General features: G+C 43.4%; 1 protein-coding gene across 1 annotated transcript in view; it reads left to right on the plus strand.

Moving 5' to 3' along the window:
- The first annotated feature begins 11620 nt into the window (after window positions 1-11620).
- The window catches only part of CMIP (c-Maf inducing protein), a 131325-nt gene continuing 119918 nt past the window's right edge, over window positions 11621-23027 (plus strand). The window contains exon 1 of the mRNA XM_059481403.1: window positions 11621-12577. Coding sequence (XP_059337386.1) covers window positions 12281-12577 — 297 coding nt within the window. The 5' untranslated portion in view covers window positions 11621-12280. The remainder of the gene's footprint in view (window positions 12578-23027) is intronic.

Here is a 23027-nt window from a genome sequence, read left to right on the forward strand (position 1 = left end):
GCTGGCAGGACAACGGACACAGGTTTGGAGTTTGCCATGAATAATCCATTGCATTGGGTGAGGGGTTTCCAGGCTGTTCTGGAGATCCAAACCAGGCCCTTTAAGTGATTTCAGCAGAATGTGGGCCAAGATTTGACTTTAAGTACCTTTCCTTGTATTTAAAACTAGTTTAAAAAACATGCTGGCAATAAACAGAAAAATGTTGCTCACTTTAGCAAATGCAAGAATACAGACTCTTCTATTTTCTCTATTTTTGTGCTTTATTTGACAGTGGTTTTTGACTTGACTTCCAGCAAGGCAATAGTCAACCTGACTAGTATTTGTCACCTCCTATGAGCTAAATATAATTTGGATTTTATTTACCTCATAGTATTTCTTTAACAAGATGTGTAACTCATTCTCTGATGTGAGTTTTTCCTGGAAAAAAGAACTCACCACATTGCTGTCCTGTAAAATCTTTCTGTCTTCTTGCCACATTTAGATCTATATATATCCCTGGTACACAGAGGAGATATCAGCTTGGGAATTGGCACACCAAGGGAAAATAAATGAATTTACAGTAAGGCCTGGTTATTGTTTTTAAAGACCTATTGAAAGGAGAAGACTGTTCTTAATTTTCTCTTATAATCTCATTTCAAGATGTTTAGCTCATAAAGTTCTGTCAGAACCTGGGGCCTGGCCTTTTATCTTTGCTCTCCAGTTGAAAGCCTGGAGGACACTCTGGTTTTTCACTCCTGCCTGTGGTCACGAGGAGAAGCCATAGCCAATACGGGACAGGATCCTGTGGGCCACCAATTCCTTGTCCAGAAGTGAAAAGAGCTCTTAATCCTGCCTTGTTTGCTTTGCACACCACACCCCTGCTTATTGCCTACAATCTAAATTACAGAGGCGGCCAAACTTGCTTCCTGTTCCAAACAATGGCCCTGGCTGACACATCCCCTGTAGTGCAGGGAGCAAAGTGCTGGAACGGCCTGGGCTTGGTGGGCTGGGGCTGTGGGCACAGCTGGACCCTGCAGAAGGGCCACCACCTGCACCCCAGACAGGATGGAGAAAAACCTAGGGGCTGGAGAAAAGTGTAGGGGCTGCTGTAGTGTGCTCTGGAAAGAAATTACTTCATGGAAGATAAAGAGGAAAGATGACTGGAAATATGGGGAAAACTTCCTGGAAAGAACAAGTGTGAACAAGATTGTCAAAGGCTTATGAATTTAGTAGGAATTCCTTTTATGAATTTAGTAGGACTTCCTCTTATGAATTTAGTAGGAACTCCTATTATTAATTTAGTAGGAATTAATTTTGCAAGTGTCCAAGTGTCTCACGGTCTGAGTCATGCTTTTCTCTGTAAGAAAGATATTATTTTGTTGCAGATAATATTTTCATTTGGTAGTTTTTGTTTGAAGGATCATACATGGGAATGTAAGTTCTAATTTCCTCAGTTTGTTTTACCTCTTCTAGGAAATGTATGCAACAATCAGAGCTGATGCTACTCATGTTTAACAGCACTACAGGGAAGAGTTGTGCTGTGTGGGAGGGCCTCTGCAAACAAAAGATATATAGAGAACTTCCCAGCTATTTCTCAGGAACTGTACTGGATCACAGCCAGATGTCATTGAGAACATAGGTAACAATCCCAGTATTGTCATGTACAAAAATGTTGTGTTCACAGTGTCTTCCTGACAAAGGCCACTCCAAGGTGGCATGGGCACGTTGCTGTCCTCTGAATACCTGGCTACCAATGCTGAAAACTTCTCATTCTGGTGTATCATGATGGTATCTGTGGTCTTGGGTGTGTAACAGCTTCCAAAACAGGAATTACCTTCCTCTTGCTTGAAACAGAGAATGTCACAGTGCGTGGACAGGGCCACTGCTGCTTCCCTGTGTTTTCCCATGTGAGGTGCTGCTGGTTCAGTTGTTTACACTGCAGCTGAACTGGGAGAATAGTGAATAGTGCAGAGAAGGGCTGGTGAGTCAGGCCATGATTAAGTGCAGGAAAACAAGCTGTGTGTGCAAAGTGATCTGGGCACCGGAGCTGGAAAATCCATCCAACCCCTTGTGCTGCTGCTTTGAGGAGACTCCTGTTATGAAAGTGTTCCTGGGCCATTATTCAGACTTTTTTTTTCAGGGGATGTTGGCATGTTGGGAAACTTTGCATTTACTTCCATTTTAATGTTCTTTTGTTCTGTGTTCTGACTCAGAATAATACCTTGCCCTGTGAGCAGGAATTACAGCTGGAACCAGGGTACAGGATACCAGATACCTTAATCTGCTATCTTAGAAATCTGCCTTACTGATAGCAGTTAGAAATCATTTTCCCTGTCTCTACCCACAGTTTCTCAGGGAATCCTGGGCAAATCTTGTGGAGGTTCTCTCTCCCTGCTTTTATCCTTGCTGGGATCAGATGACGTCTGGCTCCATTGCTTTCTGAGCCTTTGGATAATTTAGTCTTTCCATTTCTCTTCCAGCATGATCTATACGATCCTCCCCTGAGACATTTTAATGTCTGGAATGAACTCCCCCATCTCCTCCAGAGAAGACTGAGGCAGATGATTAACTGTAGCCAAATCTGCCCCTGTTTCTCTCTGAATTATCCCTTACTGTCTCCTCCTTCCTTCCCTTGATTTTAACGAACAACTTCATGAAACATCTGACTTCTTGTTTTTTCTAGGGAAAAATTTTAAACAAAACCACATTCAGACACACAGACACACACACACAAGGCAGACAATGAATGCTCAGAGACAACCAGCAGCATGCTCACAGAGGCAGGCTTATATACAGATACAATGACGTAAATCAACACCCAGAAGCATTTATTAAATTACCCAGATATATACACAGAGGGACAGGCAGATGGGTTAAGGCTGTGTTTTTATTGGTGGATAAATGAAAACATCACTTTAATGCCCACAGGAGAGTATTTTGGAAAAGCAGTGGCAGCAGCAGCAGATTTTAAAGGTGATAATATCTCTTTATTCACTCTTGCAGACTAATTGGCTTGTCCTAGGAAAGGTCAACTACTGCTGCATAGCAAGTGTGAGCCCATTCACATTCATAATCAAAAATCACTGTGAAAACAGCATAGCAGTCAATCCCCAAATCATCTCCTGTTTCCAGGCAAGGAATGGTTCCTGGAATTTACATCCCCAAACTCCCACTTTTAATTGTTCTGGACAGCCATGACTTCCTTTTCTCTTGCTCAATGATATGAGAACAAACTGAATCCCTGTGCACAGTCACGGGAAGGATTACTCCCAGAACCCAGAACCCAGCTTCACAGCTCTTAATGTATTAAATGCACTTTTCCCTGAATTCCCATCATCCTCCAGGTATGGAGCATAAGCTCCCACACCCAATTAAGGAGGCATTTTAGCCACAGATGTAAGTTAACTGAAACTGCTGCATGAATTAAAGTGGACAAATATCTCTCTTTTCAGGTTCACATGCAGGATTTCTCATTAAACACTACTGCTGAGCTAACTGTAATTTCCCGAGATGACCTTGAACCAAGGGACTCACCTGTGTCTCCATTATGGTTACAGTGAGGTGTAAGTTATTTACTATGAGGCCTCTAAACATGACAATTCAGCCCCATCATCCCTGCTTACATCTTCCTAACCACTGTCCCAGTCCTGCTAACTTCACCCAACATTTTCTGTGGTTCTTGTTTCTCTGTTTAATTCAGAAAGTGTTTAGGACTGTCATGATCTTTGCTCTTGACTGCAGGACAAACAAGAGGCCAAACCCCAGCTGCCTGCACTCACAAACAAGGCCTGGAACACACAGAATGCCTTTATTCTCCTGCTGTTGATAATGATAACCCAACCCTGCTCCACACTGCCCACGTTGCATCCACTCCCTTTGCTCCCATCACCTGTGTGGCTGTGGTAAACAGATGTAAATTGATATCTGCTCTGGTGCAATTTGCTGGTGGAGTTAACCAATCCACAAGATGTTTTGCAGCAACAGCTGTACCATCCCTAATGCTCTCAAGGTCCTAGTAAAGGCTCAAGAGCTGGTGCTGGATAGCTGGTGTTTCCCTGCAATGTCTCATTCTGCAGTTTTATCTTAAAGCTTTCTATAGCATTAGTGAAGAGCTTAATCCAAATGTACTCTTTTCAGCTTATCTTTTTCATGTTCTGAAAAAAATAGTCTTATATACTGGAAGAAATTTATATATCATAGAAAACACCTCCATAATGCACGGTTGTAGTAGCTCAGAAACTCTGATTTTAATGGTCAGCTTCAGCCTTGGATGCTATTAAAGTTACAGGCATAAATTGTTTCTTTTTTAATGATTTTTTCTTTGCTTATGATGTGTGATACATTCCTTCTATGCATATGGTACAGTCTGTCTATTACTGACCACCTGTTCTTTTCAGAGAATTCACTTGATTTATCATCTTGTTCCTCTGTTGCATTTCATCTTGGAACTGTCCTAAGCAAATTACTTTATTTTTCTATTTTCTGTTGCCTTTTTTAAGGCCTTCAAGGATATTATACTTTCAAGAAATAATCTATGCTGTGCTGATGGGCAGGTAAAAATGACAAGGTATGTAATGACAAAGTGTTCCTTTAGCTGTATCTGTGAGTCCATAACCATGAAAGATAACCACATGAAATTGATGCACCTCCCTGTCCTTTGTATCTGTTTGTTTAGACTTCTTGGTCCAGGGTCTGTGTTAGATGTATTTACAATGTTCTTAGAACAACAAAGCCTCAGCACTGGATGATGTGCATTATCATCAGATGGGAGGTGACTTTACAGCCCAGCTCATATTAAGGTGAGGAAAGCACTGTGGAAAGGAAGGAGAGTTTCAGCTGCCTTTTGTGTAACGTTGTTTTGAAGGGATTGTAACACACAAATTTCATTATAAAAGCATCAATTAAGGATGTTTTATCTTCTCTTTCTATGGCACCTCTTCACTGGAGAACCTGTGATACTAACCTTGCTAATACTTGATGCTTTTTCTCTATTCTGCTTTTTTTCCTCCCCTTGGTCTTTAAAAAAATAATCCAAGCCTTTCAGCGGTTCATCCACTTCTAATTTCACTTCCCCATTTATTGCTTCAGTGAGAGAAGATACACTTCCCTAATCTGGGGACTACATTTTTCTTTCTTAGCTGTTCTTCCTCTGTTTTGGGGAAACTTCACCTTATTGTGACAAGCTTAGAGCTCTGCATCATACCCCATACTTCCCTTTGAATTTTTATGCTTGGTTGTCTTACTGTGATGTTTTATGTGTGTCAAGAGCTAATAGAGCATTTCAAACTGATTAGCACCTGCAGCTTGGAATGACTAGTAGGGTGTAATGTATTGATGAAATAGGAAATGTTAGCTGGAGGTGGGAACAGTAATGCAGTGTAATGGAAATGGTGACTTTTCACTGCATCCTGCCAAATGATAATTTTTATACACATCCTGATGGCAGTAAGCATGAAAGTAAATGGAGATGGCAGCCTGATGAGAGCTCACCTTTTCCAGGGATTTTTTCATGCCTGGACATGTGGGTGGCCCTGGAAGAAGGCCATAAGGGAGTTTAGAACTGCTGTAAGTTGGAAGGGTGAAGGTGAGGGATACCTTAGCTGTACTGCCTGTTTGGGAGAAGCAAAGCAAGAAAAGAAATTTCAGGCTCTTTCCTCTCTGTATCTTTATCTCTTTCCTACTGACTAATTGGTTTTATTTGCCTCTTTATTTCTATTTGTCCAATTCAGATTTAGATCTGATATTGTAAGAGTTGGGACTTCCTCTTTCCACTTAAATGAATCCCTTTACCACAGAAACTCTGTTAATTCTGCTTCATTTCAGATATATTTAACCTACTTTGTACAGTGCTTCATCCCACTAAATCAGATCTGGGAAAAGTCAGACTGGAGTGCTGCTCAGATCAGCAGATGGCAGGCTCCTTCTAGCAATTGGTACCACCAGCTTCATCCTACATCCCCCTACTTCAGAGCATCTGATGATGACAGCAGAAAAAAAAGTAATTCTGCATCATGCACTCAAGAGTGTGCTTTATGTCAGTGAGGAATCACAGATATATTTGTCCCCAGGGTCTGCACTGCTCACAGTCAGCCCTGTGCTGTAATGTGCATCCACTGGGAAAGCAAGAACCCAGAGACTGAGTAATTTGGAGAAGAGTAGAAATGTGAATGCCAGAGATGTCAGAGAATTGCAAGCTCACAGCAGAGTCTGATTTCCCACTTACTACTCCTCTGTGAGGTGTCTTTCAGAATTACTGTTAGTCTCAGGAGTGGGTAAGGAGAAATTTGGGAAAAAGAAAGAGCTCCTTGCAAATGTAATCTTTATTTTATGCACCTGTGATCAATGGTGCCCTAATCTAGGCCTTCCTTTCCTCAGGGGCAGCTACTTCTTGCAGGGTGGGTTCCTTTAATCTTTATCTATTTAGGTTTAAATGTCGGTCACCCCTTTTGGGAAGCAATTCAGTTGCCCAGAGTTTTATGACTTACTGAATCCTCTTAACACCATCACACTGATTAATTTAAACACACTTCAAATGCAGGACTTCTGGCATTACTGAGACTTCATCTCTTTGATGTTTTAGGCATTTGCTTGAATGTGTTGTATTCCCCAGTTTCTCTAAAGAGTGGCTTAAAAGTATTTTTTAACAATACAGCATTGTTATGAAAATGAGCTGACTAGTGAGTCCATAGCAGGAATTTGCTCTGAGTCAACAGTGGCAATTTGCAAGCATTGACTAATGAATTCCATAATCCAGGCAGCACCTCTGTGAATAAGGGAAGAAAGCTCCATTATCTCTAATATGCATCAAGGATCCAAACATGAGAGGAGCAGCTGCTGTGTAAGAGTCTAAACGGATATTGAATACAATTTGGGAATTCCTGCTCCTTGTTGCTCTGCTTGGAAAAGCCATAATCTCACATCTTTGAACAGACAACTCCCAGGGATGTGCTCAGCAAACAAGGGAAGTGGGTTTTTATTTGTTACAGAAAGCATGACTGTGGTAGGCCCTTACAGCCTCTGACAGAAAATTTCAGTGAGAGACAGTAAAAGGAGATTGATCTTTTCTTCCCTCTTTGAGAAAAGAGTTTGCCAAGTCATGTATTAATGTTGCAACAATGTCAAAGGAACCAGGAGTAATTAATAGTGTAGTAAGTGATTATGATTCCTTTTTCTTGTTTTCTCTTTTAGAACATACAACAAACCTGCAGAGCCCCTGTGGGGACAGTGGTCAGCACGTCCCCTGTTGAGGTATCTAATTGTGTGTATCTGGCCCTTGCCACAGCTGCTCTGTCACAGCTTGACAGGTATCCACTGCATGGGTTTACACTCAGACGAGGTGACTTTAGTCAATATATTTTTTCTGCAAAGGTTTTGGCATCTCAAGTGTTTTTTCATGAATGTTCCAAGCCCCTCACCACTCTGAAACCTGTGCTAGTGGCACTGAGCACTTGACACAAATTGCTGCTTTCTTTTCCTTCAGAATATCACATTTCTTTTGTTTCTAAGACATGGTTGTAGGTGGGTGTTACTAAGCTTAAGAAGGTATTTCAGGAGACTGCTTCTGTGTGAGCAACCAGAAATGACCTGTGCAGAACACCTGATGGAACTGGGTGTAGATCTCCAAAACACCAAATGCTGGAACTGCATAAAAAGTAGCAGTTTTTTCCTAAGACTAGAATCCCAGGTATTTGCAAATGATTGTGTTAATGCTCTTTCCTGGCTTTACAGACATACAACTGAGCAGAAGAATATTCTGAATAATATATGTCACAACTGAATTGGTTTTGGAAAAGGGGGGAAAAAAGTCTGTTGCTGACCCAGAAGCCTTATCTGCTCTGACCTGGTAGGTTTAGCTCCAGTGGGTGTATCCATGGTGGATATCCCAGGTTTCCAGGCTACAGTGTCTTTCAGGAAGCCATGCTTCTGTTTACAAAGCCTATTATGAAATGGCAGTGAATAATAAAAAGAGGGCAAGATACAAAGAAGTGCAAATGAAAGGGCAGAGTCCAGGAGTAGGGTACAGAACTGGCAGGTGGGTCTGAATTGCCCTTCTGTCAATCTCCTGTCTTCTGGAGAAAATCTTTATCTCTGCTCACTTCCTTGCCAGCCCCACTTTTTACTTTTGGTCCAATTGCCCTGATATTTCTGCAGAGTAGAACAAATCTCTCTCTATCTCCTTCCCTATTCAAATCTGATCTGTACCTAGAGGCCCTGACTTAAAGTAGCTGCTACTTGGTAGTAGTATCAAAAATAATGAATAAACTATTCAATTTTCACTTTCAGAGGTTGTGTTTCCCTTGTAGCAGAGAAATGAAGTATTTCATTGAAAACCTCACAAATTCTTGAATTATTCAAAACTGGTATCATGCCCAGAAGCACCTTATGAGTAGCTAGAAGTATATTTTCACTGATATGCTTTTTATTGTGAATTATTTGCTCAGTGTTTATTATTTAAATGAATGATTGTCTCATATTCACAAGAAATTTCTGGTTTGATTTGCACATTTGGGGGGAAAAAAAACCCACACAGCAATTCCCCAAACACCACCTTGAAATACTGCCAAGCATGTATACCTGAGATGTCTGTTGTGCTGCATGGAGCCAGAAGAGGAAGTCTGGAAGAACAAAAAAGCCAGGATTGCAACTGATCCAACTTCTGTTTGCTATAATTGATAGGAGAGATGAGGAAGGGTGTTAATTTTAACGTGCTCAGCCCTGGGTCACACACTGGCTATTTATTGCAGGTTGGATGGCTGATGTGCATTTTGGTGAGCTGGGCAGCCAGCAGCCTGTTTCAATTTCACCTGTCTAGACAGGGTTTTGGGTTGCCCTGTTCTGGCAGGCAATGTGAGATTTCGTGCCTTGATCTTATCGTGCTGTGCTGAGTTTACTTCAGAGAGAAGAACACCTGCAGCCTGAGAGTGGGGACTCAGGGGGAGCTGCAAATGCACACCATTTGGATCTCTGTCCTTGACAGGTGTTTCTAGGAGTCGCTTTTGCAGTGTCTCAGTGGGTTTCAACACTTTGGAATGGTGGATTTCCAGACTTGGATCCTTTCAGGTAACTCGTGGGTCGATCGCTACAGACCAGCCTTTATTTTTCGCTGCTTTCTGTGGAACACAAGTGGAAAACAACTGCTCTAATTTGCCAGGAAATTCACTTAAGGACACCAGACTCTTACATAATGTCCTCCCATTGTTGAGCAGCTCTCAGAGAGGACAACTGTGGTAGATTCAAAGCAGTGGCTTGAGCAGGTGGCTCATTTGCACAGACTCTCACTGGAATAGTCCCACTGGTTTTATTTCTGAGTGAGGTGCTGGTGCAGGTGAGTGGATGAGAACAGTCCTACTATCAACACGATTATCATTTGTACCAGAACAGTGCCTGGGGTCAAACAAGAACAGGTCTCCCTTGTACCAGGCGCCCTATGAACTCCTGGAAACAGACAGTTCCTGCACTGAAAACTTGCATCTAAACAAAGCTTAGATGTCCTTTTCTACTTTGGTTGCAAGTATTTTTTATTATGGTTTTTATGGCATACATATTTATAGGTATGAGTAGGTCTGGGTTTGTTTCATGGTAAATGCCTGTGTCATTCACCCCTTGCAGTATATGGTGTACAGAGCTCTGTGGGAACTGCCTGTGATGTTTGCTGCACAATGACCAGTCACTTTGTTTAAGTTCAGGAGGTAGGTGGTTACCAGGACTATGAGATACTGATAATTTGAACCTCTATAAAAGAGATTTTTGTCTTCCTGTTGGTTGTATTATGTCATTAAATGAGTAGCTTTCTTCTAACCTTTGCCAAGTTGCATAATTCTGCATTGTTTTATCAACTGGTACTTGGGAGTACTCTGGATACTTCCTTGGTTTTTATAAATAATTTTGATGCTGACATGCAACAAAAGCCTCCCTCAAATTTGCTAGTAATTGATAGGTTAAAAAACCTTCCTTTCTGAAAGTGTTTAGGCAGCAATTCTCCTGTCAGATGCAATCCTATTTCAACAGAACAGCGCTGTAACAACACACATGATGGACACGCTCGCTGTAATTGTGTCCAGCCAGTCATGTATTGTCTTTGACAGCAGCCACTACAAAAGGTTTTATGGCAAAGGCTCCCAAGCCCTTCCAGTAGCAGCTTGCCTGTCCAACAGATAATCCGTGTGTGACTCGTGATGCAAATGGATCAGATGAAAGAGCTTTCTCTGGGGTGGGCTGGTGACACTGCCCGCAACTGCTGGCACCTCTCTTGCCATGGTGACCTATCTGAGAGCTATTGCACGGGGACATGCCACTAGACACAAAGTCAGGGCACACACACACTGGAAAAATTGTCTCACCACAGAGCAAACCCTCTCTCAACCTCCCTCAGTCAGAAGTGAGCTTATACTTTTCAGTATTTCAAGTATAAAGGTTTATACTTTCTCTGAATATGTCGCAAGCACAATCTAAAACAGCCCTGTAAATTCCTTCTACATTCTGGAGCTTGGTAATACTCATTGTGAGGGGTCCTGCAGTTCAATGGCATCTGCATGTGTTAGATAAAATGTATTTTTCTTAAATTGGTCCCAACCTGGTTGTGCAAATGAGGATATTGGAAACAAGATCTGAGTTCTACCACTGAGAAAAAAAAAGCAAGAACCGATGGTATCATTTCTCTGGGCACAGCATCCATATTGCACACAGCATCCCTCAGCTGTTAAGCCGTTTGGAGGGGCTTAGAAGGGAGTTGGATTTTTCAATGCCCTTTTTTTCTTTTTAAATAAAGGATTGTGCTGCTTTGCCGACGATCAGAGGACACTCCACACCCTGATCAGCACAGAGAAGGTGCTGCTCTCTCCGGGCTTCCCAGGGCTGCTGCACTGGGGAGCGCAGCCGTTCCCAGTTTCCCCACAAAGGCAGAGGAAAGGGAATGTCACTGCTGAAGTGCCAGCAGCCTGGCACGGGCTTCCTTGGCCGTTCTCTGCAGGGGTTGTACAAGAGCTTAACGCTGGAGCGAGGATGCTCAAAACTCAGCCTGCGATGATTTGTCACCCTCAAGGAGAGGTGGTGACAACCCCTGCTCCCTGCCCGGCTCCTGCGGGGGCTGCGGGAAGGGGACACGGACCGCACGGAGTCTCCCCCTTCCCGCAGCTTCCACCGGGGCTTCCCCGCAGGATGGAGGGGCCTGGGGTGCCGCGCACCTCCAGTCCTGCCCAGCCTCATGCCCCGCGCTAGGCGAGGTTTAGCTTGGACCTTAGAAGGGATTTCTTCACAAAAAGGGTGACTGGGCATCGGAACGGGCTGCCCAGGGAGCTGCTGGCACCACCGTCCCTGGAGGTGTTTAAGGAAAAGACAGGACACGGCGCTCGGGCTGACGAGGCGGCGTTCGCTCGCAGGTCGGAGCCGATGATCTCAGAGGTCTTTTCCAGCCCGAACGATCCCGCGGCTCCGTGAGGGGCGCGGCGCTTCCCGCGCACCTCCCGCGGCCGCCGCTGCCCGGAGCGGCTCCGCGGCCATTGACGTCAGGCAGGGCGGCACGTGACGGCGGCGGGGCCAATCGCGGCGCGCGGAGCCGCTCCGGCAGAGGGGCTGTGTCGGCAGCGCCCGCCGCTCCCGCCGCCTCCTCCTCCTCCTCCTCCTGCCGCGGCGGCGGCGGCGCGCGTGGGGACCCGCACACACAGACACGCACACACAGAGGCAGGCACGCTCACACACACACACACACACACACACACACACACACACACTCACACCCGCTCTCACGGGCGCGCACCCGCACACACATACATACATACATACATGCACGCGCGCCGCCGCACGCTCCCGCGCACACGCCCCGGGGGGAAGGAAGGAGCCGCTGCCGGACGCCCCGCAGCCCCCATCGCCGCCACCGCCGCCGTCAGGAGCCCCCCGCGCCGCCACCGCCGCCACCACCGCCGGCTTTTGTCCGCCGCCCCCGCGGGAGCCGACCCTCCGCTCGGCCGGCGCCCGCCCGGCAGCATGGACACGGCGCTGTGACCCGCCGGGGGCGGATTGGGAAGTTTGAATAAGGATTTTATCGCTTCCCTTTCCCCCTTCTCGCCTCGGTGCGGCTCAGTCCCTACCCCCATCTTCCCCGACAGATTTTGTTGTTTTGTTTTTATTTTTTTCTTCAGCGTGCATTTTTTTTTTTCCATCGACCGCGTGGGGTTGGATTTTTTTTTTGTTTTAGTTTTTTTTTTAATTTTATTTTCTTTGGTCGTACCCGTCTCTACCCGCCGTAGAGACCGTTCCCCGCGGGCGGCCGAGCGCCACCCCCGACCCGGCCCGCGGGGCTGCCATGGATCGCACCGGCGGCTCCGGCGGGGGCAGCGACCGCAGGCAGCCCGAGGAGAGCAAGCCGCTGCTGGGCGAGATGTCCGCTCCCGAGGGGAATAAAATGGGTGCCGCGCCGTGCCGGAGAGCCCTGCTCCACTGCAACGGCATGAGGTACAAGCTGCTGCAGGAGGGGGACATCCAGGTGTGTGTCATCCGGCACCCCCGGACGTTTCTCAGCAAGATCCTCACCTCCAAGTTCCTGCGGCGGTGGGAGCCGCACCACTTGACCCTGGCGGACAACAGCGTCGCCTCGGCCACGGTAAGAGCCCGCCCGGCTCCGGCGGCCCCGCCGCGGGGCATCCGCGGGGCCCGGGGGATGCCCGAGCCCTCAGTCCCCGGGCGGCCGGGCCGGGCTGGAACCGCCGGTGGGCGAGGGGGGGATCGGCCCCACTGGGTTCCGGAATGCCGGCGAAAATCCTGAAAGGATTTTTTTTTCTCCTTGTTCGTAAGCCTGTGGATGTTTATTTTTTGCAGTTTCGGTGTTGGGTTTTTTTTGTTATTATTTTCAGAGCAAGGCTACTATTGCTGTTATTATTGTTGTTGAATTTTTGCTCATTTATTAAAAAAAAAAAAATCCTTCCCTCTCAACACGACCCCAACATACAGTCACCATTCCGAGCCCTTTGTATCCGAAACCAAAGTCGGCAGATACCTGCTGGCACCTTGGCCAAGTTGGAGGTGAGGGAGGTGGAGGATGCTTTAAATTCGAGAGCCGAGGCTCGGGTTGTGCGCGGACTTTGCTGTGGTTCAGGCCTGCTCTGGGGACTCTGCTTTGGCGGTCACATAACCTGCCCGGATACAGGCAGTGTGATTGGAAAATATGGAGATTCCTTCAGGGTTTTTCTTCCTGCTGGAAAATGATGCAAGAGAAAAAATGCGAGGTGGTGATAGCAGCGTTACAGAAGATGTACTATAGACGGATGCAGTCTTGAAAAATATGATTTATATTTTCATATCCGACTTTAAATTTAATGGCCAATGTTATTTGAATATTTGTGGAGTATATAGAGTGATTACACAGATTTTATCTAATAAGCGATTAACAAAATATATTTTACACTGATCTTTAATCAGTCGGCACTTGGATTCTGTCTTTTTTTGATTTATATGTAAATGTCTCATTTTTCTCAATGGCTTCATTCTGGCCTTCCTATAGGACACTGATAGGAGAGAGTGGATTGGCTTTTGTGTAGATTTCTGTTAATGGTGAATTTCAATGGATTTCATCCAGCCTGTGCTGTGCTCGGAGGTTGGGTTTTTTCACACCTTGGTACACAGACATAGTGTGTGTAAATGTCTCTTCTGCATCATGCTCTGCTCTGAAGTATTCAGAGCAGGTTTTCAGTGGGAGCTACTTTAACCTTCAGGTAGGCCAGCTGCCTGTTCTCACAGAGCTCTCCTTTGTGCCACAATGACATCTCTGCTTGCTGTTTCCACTGGGCTCTCGAGGATGTTTCAAAGGGAATATTTTCTTTCTTTGATAGAACTGCTGCTTAAAGGGAGAAGTGAGATTTGGTCGAGCGCTGTTGGAGAAAGCTCCTGAGAGACGCAAGCACGAGGAGTTTTTGCAGTTCTTCATTTTGTTGAGATACCATCATTGTGGAGGGGGAGTTGAATATTAGTGGGGATGAGGCATTTTCCTGGCAGTATCCATAGCTGATTATTTCCAAGCCGAGGAGGAGGATAGGGGTAGAGAGAGGCATGATCACACTTCAGATGTTGTTCTCTGCAATGTGGCAGTACCAGGCATGAAGTTGTGTTTTTACAGGACACGTCAAACTCTGCTCGCTGGCAAAGCTGTCACCAGAGAAACCATCTCTGAAAAGATTTCTGAAGTCCTGTGGAGCTGTGCTTTAATTAATGTTGAGGTGTTCTCATTCCTAATTATTTTATGTGTATAAATAGCAGGAAGATAGCAAAGCATTGTGCGTAGCATTGCAGGCTCCATTTTGTTGAGCAGTGCTCTTCGTGCTTGGTCTTGTGCCTTATCATTTTTTCCCAGTGCTAACTCACCCTACAAATAGGGTTGATCACAGAAATACCTGTGCTTTATTGTTTAAAGTAGTGTCTTTGGTTTCCAGGGGGTAATTAGGGCACAAGGATAAGATCTGCATTCACTTGTTGCCTGACTGTGGGTAGGTTTAGCAGGTATCTTTCAGACCTTGGTTCTGTGATACACCTACATTTTAATCTTTTTCATTTCAAGCTGGAAATGCGTGATTTAAGCAAAATCTCTGGTAGTTTAACACCCACCCCCTACAGAAGTGGGGTACAGGCACAATGCCAAAACCTCCTCAAACTGGAGGTAGATATTTGAATGCAACTAATTTGGTTTTCAAGAGCTGCAGAAAAATATCCATTCTGCCCATTGAGAGTGGCCGTTGGGAGCACTCAACAGCTTTGATAACAAGGTCATTTTTACACATGGGGCTTTCGACAGGCAGGATGCTTTATGAGCAGCCAGTAATTAACCTTCACATCATCCCTTTGCAAATCCTCTGGCATGACGAGTTTTACTGCATTCTATATAACACGAATAAAATTGAACAGGAAAATAACATCACTTTGTTTTGCATTTGAAAGCAAAAGTTGTAATGACAGCTAAATCCAGATCTGGCAAATTATGTCCTTGAGTACAGAGGATAAGTTATTTGTTGATTCTAGGCACTTTATGTCCTTTTTATTGTCACTTGAGACATACATTAGAATTAAATTCTTCTCCCCACAAGCTCTTACTTGTCAGTCCCTGGGCTGCAATATAGAAGTTAGCATTAGTTTGTGTATGGATTATTCATCTATAGTTTATTCCATGAGTAGACATGGTATGTGCCCACATATATAAGTCTGAATAATGATACTCAACCTACTTTTTTTTGAGAGATAACCAGTTTTGTTGTTTATTTAGGCAGCTACAATTTTTGTGCTGACAAGATAGTTTTTGGTAGCAAAAGTGCTATGTAAGAATGCAATGGAGCAACTGTTAGGCCATCTTACTTTAGCAAAAGTGGCTGGAAAAAAATGATGTTCTCTATAAAGTGCATTTTTTGACATGATGACAAGTGACTGTTACAATTAAAATAATGTTAATAAAATAATAATAATAAAATTAGTGTATTCTGAATTGGCATATACACCCAGTTAACAAATGTAGAAAGGTATTAATTGTGGGCAGTCCCATAACTGTAGGTGTTAGGACTTCATCTGATTTGTGTGTGTTTCCATTGTTTGTGCCATGTTTTCATTTCTCAAAGAATTGCTTAAATATAGCACAGTGTCACCATTACAGTTTCACTCGCATCATGTCCAGGGTTTCATTCTGGTTAAAGGTTTTTTGGAGAAAGTGAATACAGATCTGTAGCTTTTTTTCTGTTATGTTTTGTTACTGTAAATGCTAAAGTCCCAGTAGGAAATTTTGACACTTAAAAACTTTGTTTGTCAGACAGCAGCTTGCCTGGGGATGAATTTGACTTTCTCCCCCATGGGAGGAATAATGTTTATTTTATAAACACCTACCAAACTCAAATGTAGCACCCTTACTAATTTTTTTTTTCACCAGTGAGACCTGTCCTTGCACAGCTTGAGGGGCAGTGATAGTAAAAACAAATACAGAAACAAAGTGAAATGTAATATTTCTTACTTTTTTTCTTTTTTGGGAGGGGCAGGGTGGGGTTAGGAGTAACCCTTCCTTCAGGAGAAATGTGCAGTTTGATTTTCAGTAGTTTAAACATAGGTGTCGTGACTGTTCTGTCTCTTTCATGTCCCTTTCATTCTTTCCCTTGCGCAGGTGGGTTGTAGATGTTGAGGGCAGTGAGTTTTAAAGTCCTGGGCTGCAGGCAGGACTTGTGATACATATGTATGTGCAGCAGACAGGGAAAGAATAAATAAGTGATTCATTGTCTCTGCCTAGGGATGACCTCTCTAATTCCCATCTGGGAAGATAAGGCTTTATTGAAACCTTGAAGTTACTCATTAATATCCCTCAAGGAGGTGGAAGCTTTGTCTTTTCATGCCCATTTCACATTTCTCGGTGTTGCCTTGGCAGGTGGGTTGGGTGTAATGTAAATGTTTTGTTCAAAGCTGGTGGCAATCCTGAACAGACTTGAGTTTCTTTTAAACATTTTGCTGTACAGACATGATGTGTGAGGACAGTGGTTTATTGACAGGCTGGCTAATTGTAAATGCATTTGAAACAAGAATGTAAGTGGATTAGGGAACTGCATTTGTGTTTTCTTCTAGAGACAAGAACATATCCAGTTAATATTAAATGAGGCAGGGCAGAATGATCTGTTTCAAAGAGGAGAAGTGGAGTAGAAAATTGTCTTCTAATTGTTTTTTAAAATTCAACAATTCTGCTACTGCATTTGTTTCAGCATGCTATTACATGTCTTTCCTTCCTTATTTTGGTAAAGATAGAGCAAAAATTCCTATCAAGCTGGACTCATTGTTTACTTTAGCACAGATTCCCATTAGTTAGAAAAACACACTTTTAAAAATTAAATTTCCCTTTAAAAACAATTAGCTCAAGTGGGAGGTATTATGCAGAGCTCAAAAGTTTCAAAACAATCTCACAAGAAAAATTTTTTAAAGCTTTCCTGAAAAAGGAGTATTGTGGTATTATCCAGATTGCAAGTAGAATTAATATGAATTTATAATAGTAATAAACAATTCAGTAAACCAAGTGCTGTCTTCAAGTCCTGCACTATTGATGAGGCTCTGCATATGTGACTTCAAACTAGATTGGTGTGTCTGCCATCATTACATGTATAAATAATATGTATAAATAACAAATTTTAGATTTTTAAATTTGTTATAATAATGGAAGGATAAATTAACATTTATATTGAATATATTTTATGGTTTACTGTTACAGGTGCTGGCTTTCATTTCATGAGAAGTGGCACCTATAGGTTTTGTGTGTACATATATTTGCTTGTTCTGGGTTGCTGCTGTCTCCCAGGTATTTGGCTCAAGTGCATCAGAAAGAGCACTGAGTGCCATAATTTGCATAAAAGCCATGACAATTTAGAATTCTCTGCAAATTGAGAACAAATTGCTCCATGTTATCCGTACTGATGAAATTGAGATTCTCTTTCACAAGTGAAGGCAGGCCTGTGCCTGCATTAACAAACCCCAAATTTTTCTGAAGACCTGGTGATTTAATGGAATATTGCTTTGCTGTGACAAACTTATTTTATTGCTGTATTAGTTAGCAGTTCGACATATGAAAACCTAAAATGATATTTCTTTAAAGTTGTTTAATGCCTATCAAACATACCTTTGCATATATAGTTCCTGCAGTGGTTAAAAAGCATATTTATAAGTCAGTAGCGTTAAGGTATGTGTTTATGTGTCACAGAGCATATATAAAATATGAAAACAGAAGCTATATTCATTGACAGAGTGAGAGCTCTCAGGGCTATTAGTGTTAGCAGCCAGCCAGTAAATTTTACATGTTCAGGAACATAAATAAAAAGGATACTCAGAAATACTTGTGCCTCATTTTTCCTTTTGGCTGGGGAGTAAAGATGTGGTGCTAGTAACTAGGTGGTGGTAATAGTCCCCATGGGAGAGGCTCTAAATTGCCTCTGCTCCTCACTGGGACCTGATCCTGCAGCAAAGCAGGGCCTGCAGGAGCTCACATCCCTCACGGGGCTGGGCCTTTCTGGAGCTCTGAGTAATACTTTATGTATTTTTTTGTAGCGGAACATCATAACTGTGGTTATAGTAGTGATGGGAAGAGTCTGCTGGATCCTCCAAGGTGGGGTGAAGTCCTTCTAGGAAGGGCTGTGCTGCCCAGAGAGGCTGGGCTGCCCCTGGGTCCCCGGCAGTGTGCAAGGCCAGCTTGGACAGGGCTTGGAACAACCTGGACTTGTGGAAGGTGTCCCTGCCCGTGGCAGGGCATGGAATCCTTAAAGGATTCTTGAAGGTCCCTTCCAACCCAAACCACTTCATGATTCTGTGAAGCTCAACAAGATTGTTTGGTTTTTCAGAGGTAAAAGGCTGAGTCCCATCTGCATCGATGTTCCAGTGTGCTGGGTTGGGTTTGCTTTGTTAGCTGCTCTGGGAGAACAGAGGCTGAAGGTCTCGCCAAAAATCATTCACAGAATTGTGTGCACTGAGGGGCCTTTTTGGAGGAAAAAGCTGTTAGATTTAGTACGTAGAAAAGAGTGATTGTTGGGGAACTGTTCAATTTATTGCATATGATTTGTTGATACTTTTGAAGTTCCTAGGTAACAGATGAGTTTAACATGATACAATTTCCTTCTACGTTAATAAGTGTGGCTAACCTAATAGGGTTTTAGTCATCTCCTCATATAGGATTTATGAGAAAAGAGACCTACCTCAAATAGTTCAAGCCTTTTGGAGTCTTTAGAAGTAATTAGATTGTGGCTTGCATGGGTAGATTGTGGCTTGTCTGTTGGTGTTTTGAGCAGTGCTAGTTGCATCAGTTTGGTTCTGTGTGTTCACAGATAACATAGTGCTTGATTCCACAAACAGCCAGGTGTTGGAGGATGATTGATACTTCAGCATGTATAATCCATTCAGAGAGCTTGTGCATGTATGTGCACTCAATAAAATAACTTTTTTTGCACCGTCTGCCGATGCAGTGTCATTGGCAGCAGTGCTGGCTGAGTCAGCCCTGGCCTGTGCCGTTCATTTCTCCATCTGTGCCATACCCTGTCAATCCATCCTTGGTAAATGCTTAACAGTTTGCAGGGTCAGGTTGAGAAAAATCTCTGTGAGCTGGCTGGGGAGCACTCTCTCTGTTTGAACCTTTTGCAGGTTTGTTGTGTGCCTTTTCACTGGATCAGGCAGGTGATGTGTTTCAGTGCACAGCCCGCCAGACTGCTGAGGAAGAGGAGAGCGGGAAACATGGCAGGCTGGAATCTGTGCCAAAAAAAATGTATTATTAAATCATTGCGTAAAATTTTCCTGTTTTGCACAATATGTAATAATGCAGGGACAACACCAGGAAAGGGAAAAGACAATTGAAAAGCATACATTATAACTGATCACGTCAGTGGTGAATGAAGTTTTAGCTCTTGTGGTTGTGGAGGAAAACACGAAGTCAGATGCTAAGTTAAAAGGCCTTTACTTCATAGGCTTAAAAATCAGGAGCTTTAACAATACTCTCTAGGTTTTGGGAGAGGGGGACTCGTGTTCCAGGATTTGTGGTGTTACCAGTGCTGCCATTTCCAGTACTTAAAGTGATTTGTTGACTTTGCCCCTTGGGCTGTCCCATGACTGATGGGACAGGGCCGATAGAATGGGAAATACAAGCAGGTAACCTGCCAGGCACAGACTGTGGTGTCCAGGCCACGAGGGTATGGTGAAGGCTGTGTTCTTCTGCTTTAATCTGAGTTTTTAGTAAGCTTTTAAATAACATTAAGTATTTTTCCTTTTTTGAGAAACTTAATAAAAAGGCATATGTTTTTTCTGGATTTGAGTGCTTCTGCTAGATGTGTGCCATTACTAACTGAGCTTAAGAAACTCGTCAAGTTGCAATTACTTAAATCTGAACTGGAAGTACACTCAGTCACGTACATTCTTGGTCTCGCTCTGCTGAAATCAGGAGGGTAATTTGAGGAGAGGGATTACCATTCATTGCCTGTGCTGTGAATGGCAGGATGTGCTGTTCAGAGAGCCAGGAAGGTTCAGGGAGGGATCACGGTGCAGCTCACTCTTGGCTGCTGGCTGGGGGCATGGCTGACTCTCCTCTCAGCCTTGTCCAGCTCTCAGAGCCCCATTTTCTCCCTCTGCTTGGCAGATCTCAAGGTGCTGAGTGACCTGCAGTGGCTGGAATGGCTCTGCCATGAGCCAGAGGGTTGCTGGAAAATTCCCTCTTATTCCTGGTTAGAACTGGTAGAGAAGCTGTTGCTCTGTCACCCGTTTTATGCCAACGCTGTCCTGGTGGAAAGTGAGTTTGTGACATTCATCTATGGGGGAAAAAAAACCTCACTCAGAATCCTCCAGCCATCACTGCTGCTCTGTGCCAGCTCTGTCCTGTCTCCCTTCCTCAGACAATAGAGTTTTATTAAGGAAAAAATGCTGCTTGCTGCAAGTAGCTCTCTTTTCCCCCATTTGGACTCAAAATTTGCTGAAGTGCTGCTGTGGTCTGTGGTTGTGGCTGGAGTTTGCAGGAGGGTGGATCCTCTGCAGGAGCAGCTGCTCCCAATTCCTGGAAGGGGTAGGAAGATGGTGCTGCTGCCTCTGCTGTTACCTTGCTGGATATTTGCACCTGTGGCCATTTTCACTTCTGAGGCCGTGGCAAAGTGAGAGGTTTAAAATGGAGCAAGGCTCTCCCATGTCTGCTCAGAATATCAGCTTGTTTCAGGGGTAAGAGTTCTTGTAATATTCAAAATATGCTGCAGCTTCCCTAAAGTTTTATTCCTGTGTCTGAAGGATTGCGTGATTTTCTCAATGGAAGAAAAATTTTAAAGGAATCATTGCTTTCATTGATTAAAAGAGTAATTACCAGGACTTCAGAAAAGATGACTGAAAAATGGTTATCTAATGATTCTTAAACTCCAGATCACTAATTTCTTGATGTTAAGAATAGGAATGTCGAATGCTTGGCACTGTCACTAAAGAACTTTTCTTTCTTGGATTTCTAGTGCTTAAAGAAAGGCTAAATAAAATATTTTTCTCCTTTTGAAAAATTTAAAGCTCAGACCTTATTAGCACACAGAAATGGATTTAGGTTTTGTAAGGTTTTGTTTTCAAAGATGCCACATGTGGTACAGTAAGTGTTGCCTTAGAAGAAAGCTGAGATGAAGCTAAATCAGAGAGCTTTGTTCAGAATGCAACATTGTATTCCCAAATACAATTATTTTACATTTATATTTTGCATAATGTCTTTCTTAGACCTAAAGAGAAACTGTATCAGCAGATCAGAATCAGAGATAGTATTTTTTTCTTAGAAATAAGTTCTACATCTTTTGAAGTGTATGAATGTCCATGCATATTTTATGGATAAGATTTCTGATGATGTAAGGCATCAGAAGGTAAGGCAAGAATTGTGAAAACAAAAAAGTGGCCTCATTTTTGATTTATGTAGGGACAATTAACATCAACTGAGCAACATTAGGTAATTGCATTTGCAGTGAGAGATTTCTAACAATTTTTTAAAGAACACCTTTTATTACCCAAAAAATCTAAAGATTCCCCATGGTGTGTTCCCTGCAGTACATTTCAAACAATACTGAGCAGGTGTTTCTCAATGGTGAAGCTGTGATATTGCTTTTTTTGTTTCTTCCCAGTGTTTTGGCTATTTGTTTTGGCTATTTGAATATAAGTGTTTGGGATTGGCAGGTGTCTCTTACCATGCTGTTCCTGCTGTAGTGGAAATCTGTTGTACCACCAGAGTTTCTTGTTTGCTACTGTAATAAAACTAGTGAGTATTGTGAGCAGTCTGGTTTTGCTGTCTGGAATAAAACTGAATGACTCTGTTATCCATTTCTAGGGATGGGCATTATTAACAGTAAAGTAGAGACTGCTTTAAAAAAAAGGTTTTGAAACTTGCCAAGTGGACTCCAACTTTTTAATCAAAATACTAAGGGTGTGTAGATTTTTTCCATAAATATAAATGTCTGTTTGACCTGTGAACAAAAAAGAACAGGGATTATTTTTGGCCTTTAAAACAGGGATAAGAAATTATTTTTGGATGACAGTGTATCTTCATTCTAGTAATCTTTGGGTTTCAACCATCTCCAAGTGCTTTATGGTCAGTGTTTTTGTATGTGGGGAAAACAAAGAAATAAATGTAGATCTGACATGTTTGCCACTGTTGGTTCACATTTACTTTGCAGTTTCTTAGTTGGTGTATGGATCTGTGGTTCACCTGGGAGGCCCCTAAGGTTGGACACCAAGGACCAGCAGGGCCTTGCCCTAATACTCCTGATAAATCACTGGTGGGAGCTGGAGCAGAAATGATTTTCCTTTGCTTTGTCTGCTAGGCTGCATCTTCCCTCCTGATTTTGATGGCTATTAATTTTGTTAATGGTTGTAAATGTCATTAAAAATGAGTGGAAGCGTGGGAGAGTGAGTGACAGCAGAGCGTGGCCCAGAGCGTCGCGCTCTTCTCGCTACCCTTCAATCTTCCTGCACAGAAAATACCTGCCAGGGAGCCAGGTGCCAATCAGTTCAAGTCTCTGCTTTCTGCAGCATGTGTGCTTTGTGTGTTCTCCTAATAGTCACTTCTGACAGCCTACCACTTTGCTCTTGCTTCAGAGGCTGTTAAGACTGAATTCGGAAATAAAGAGTAAGTCAGGGAAACCTTGACTGCACTGAAATGTTCAGGATGAGAATGAGCTTGCAAAATTGTTAAAGAAAAGCAGGATGCTGTGATTCCTCTTGGTGGAAAGATTGACAGTTCTCTCTCCCTTCTCAAACCTTGGATTTACTATACAGACTTCTTGATGTTGAGCTCATAAATTTAGGAATCCCTTGAGAAGATTATGACTGCAGAGGCATCTTAAAACACCTTGTTTCTCTCTGGTACAACGTGAGCTGTAAGAAGGTAGGAAACTGAAAGTAGAACTTCACATGGACCCTTAAATCGAGGATCTGTGTGAGATGATGCAGTTCTTCAGCTGTTTTTTCCTGGTGGCCCTGCAGTAGCTGTGGCTGGGGATGTGAGTGGTGTTTGCTGCTGGCAGCTCCCAGGGGTGCTTGCACATTGAGAGGTTTCTGGGTGTCACTGATGGGAG

The sequence above is a fragment of the Ammospiza nelsoni genome, chromosome 13 (assembly GCF_027579445.1).
Source record: "Ammospiza nelsoni isolate bAmmNel1 chromosome 13, bAmmNel1.pri, whole genome shotgun sequence".
Classification (NCBI taxonomy): Eukaryota; Metazoa; Chordata; class Aves; order Passeriformes; family Passerellidae; genus Ammospiza; species Ammospiza nelsoni.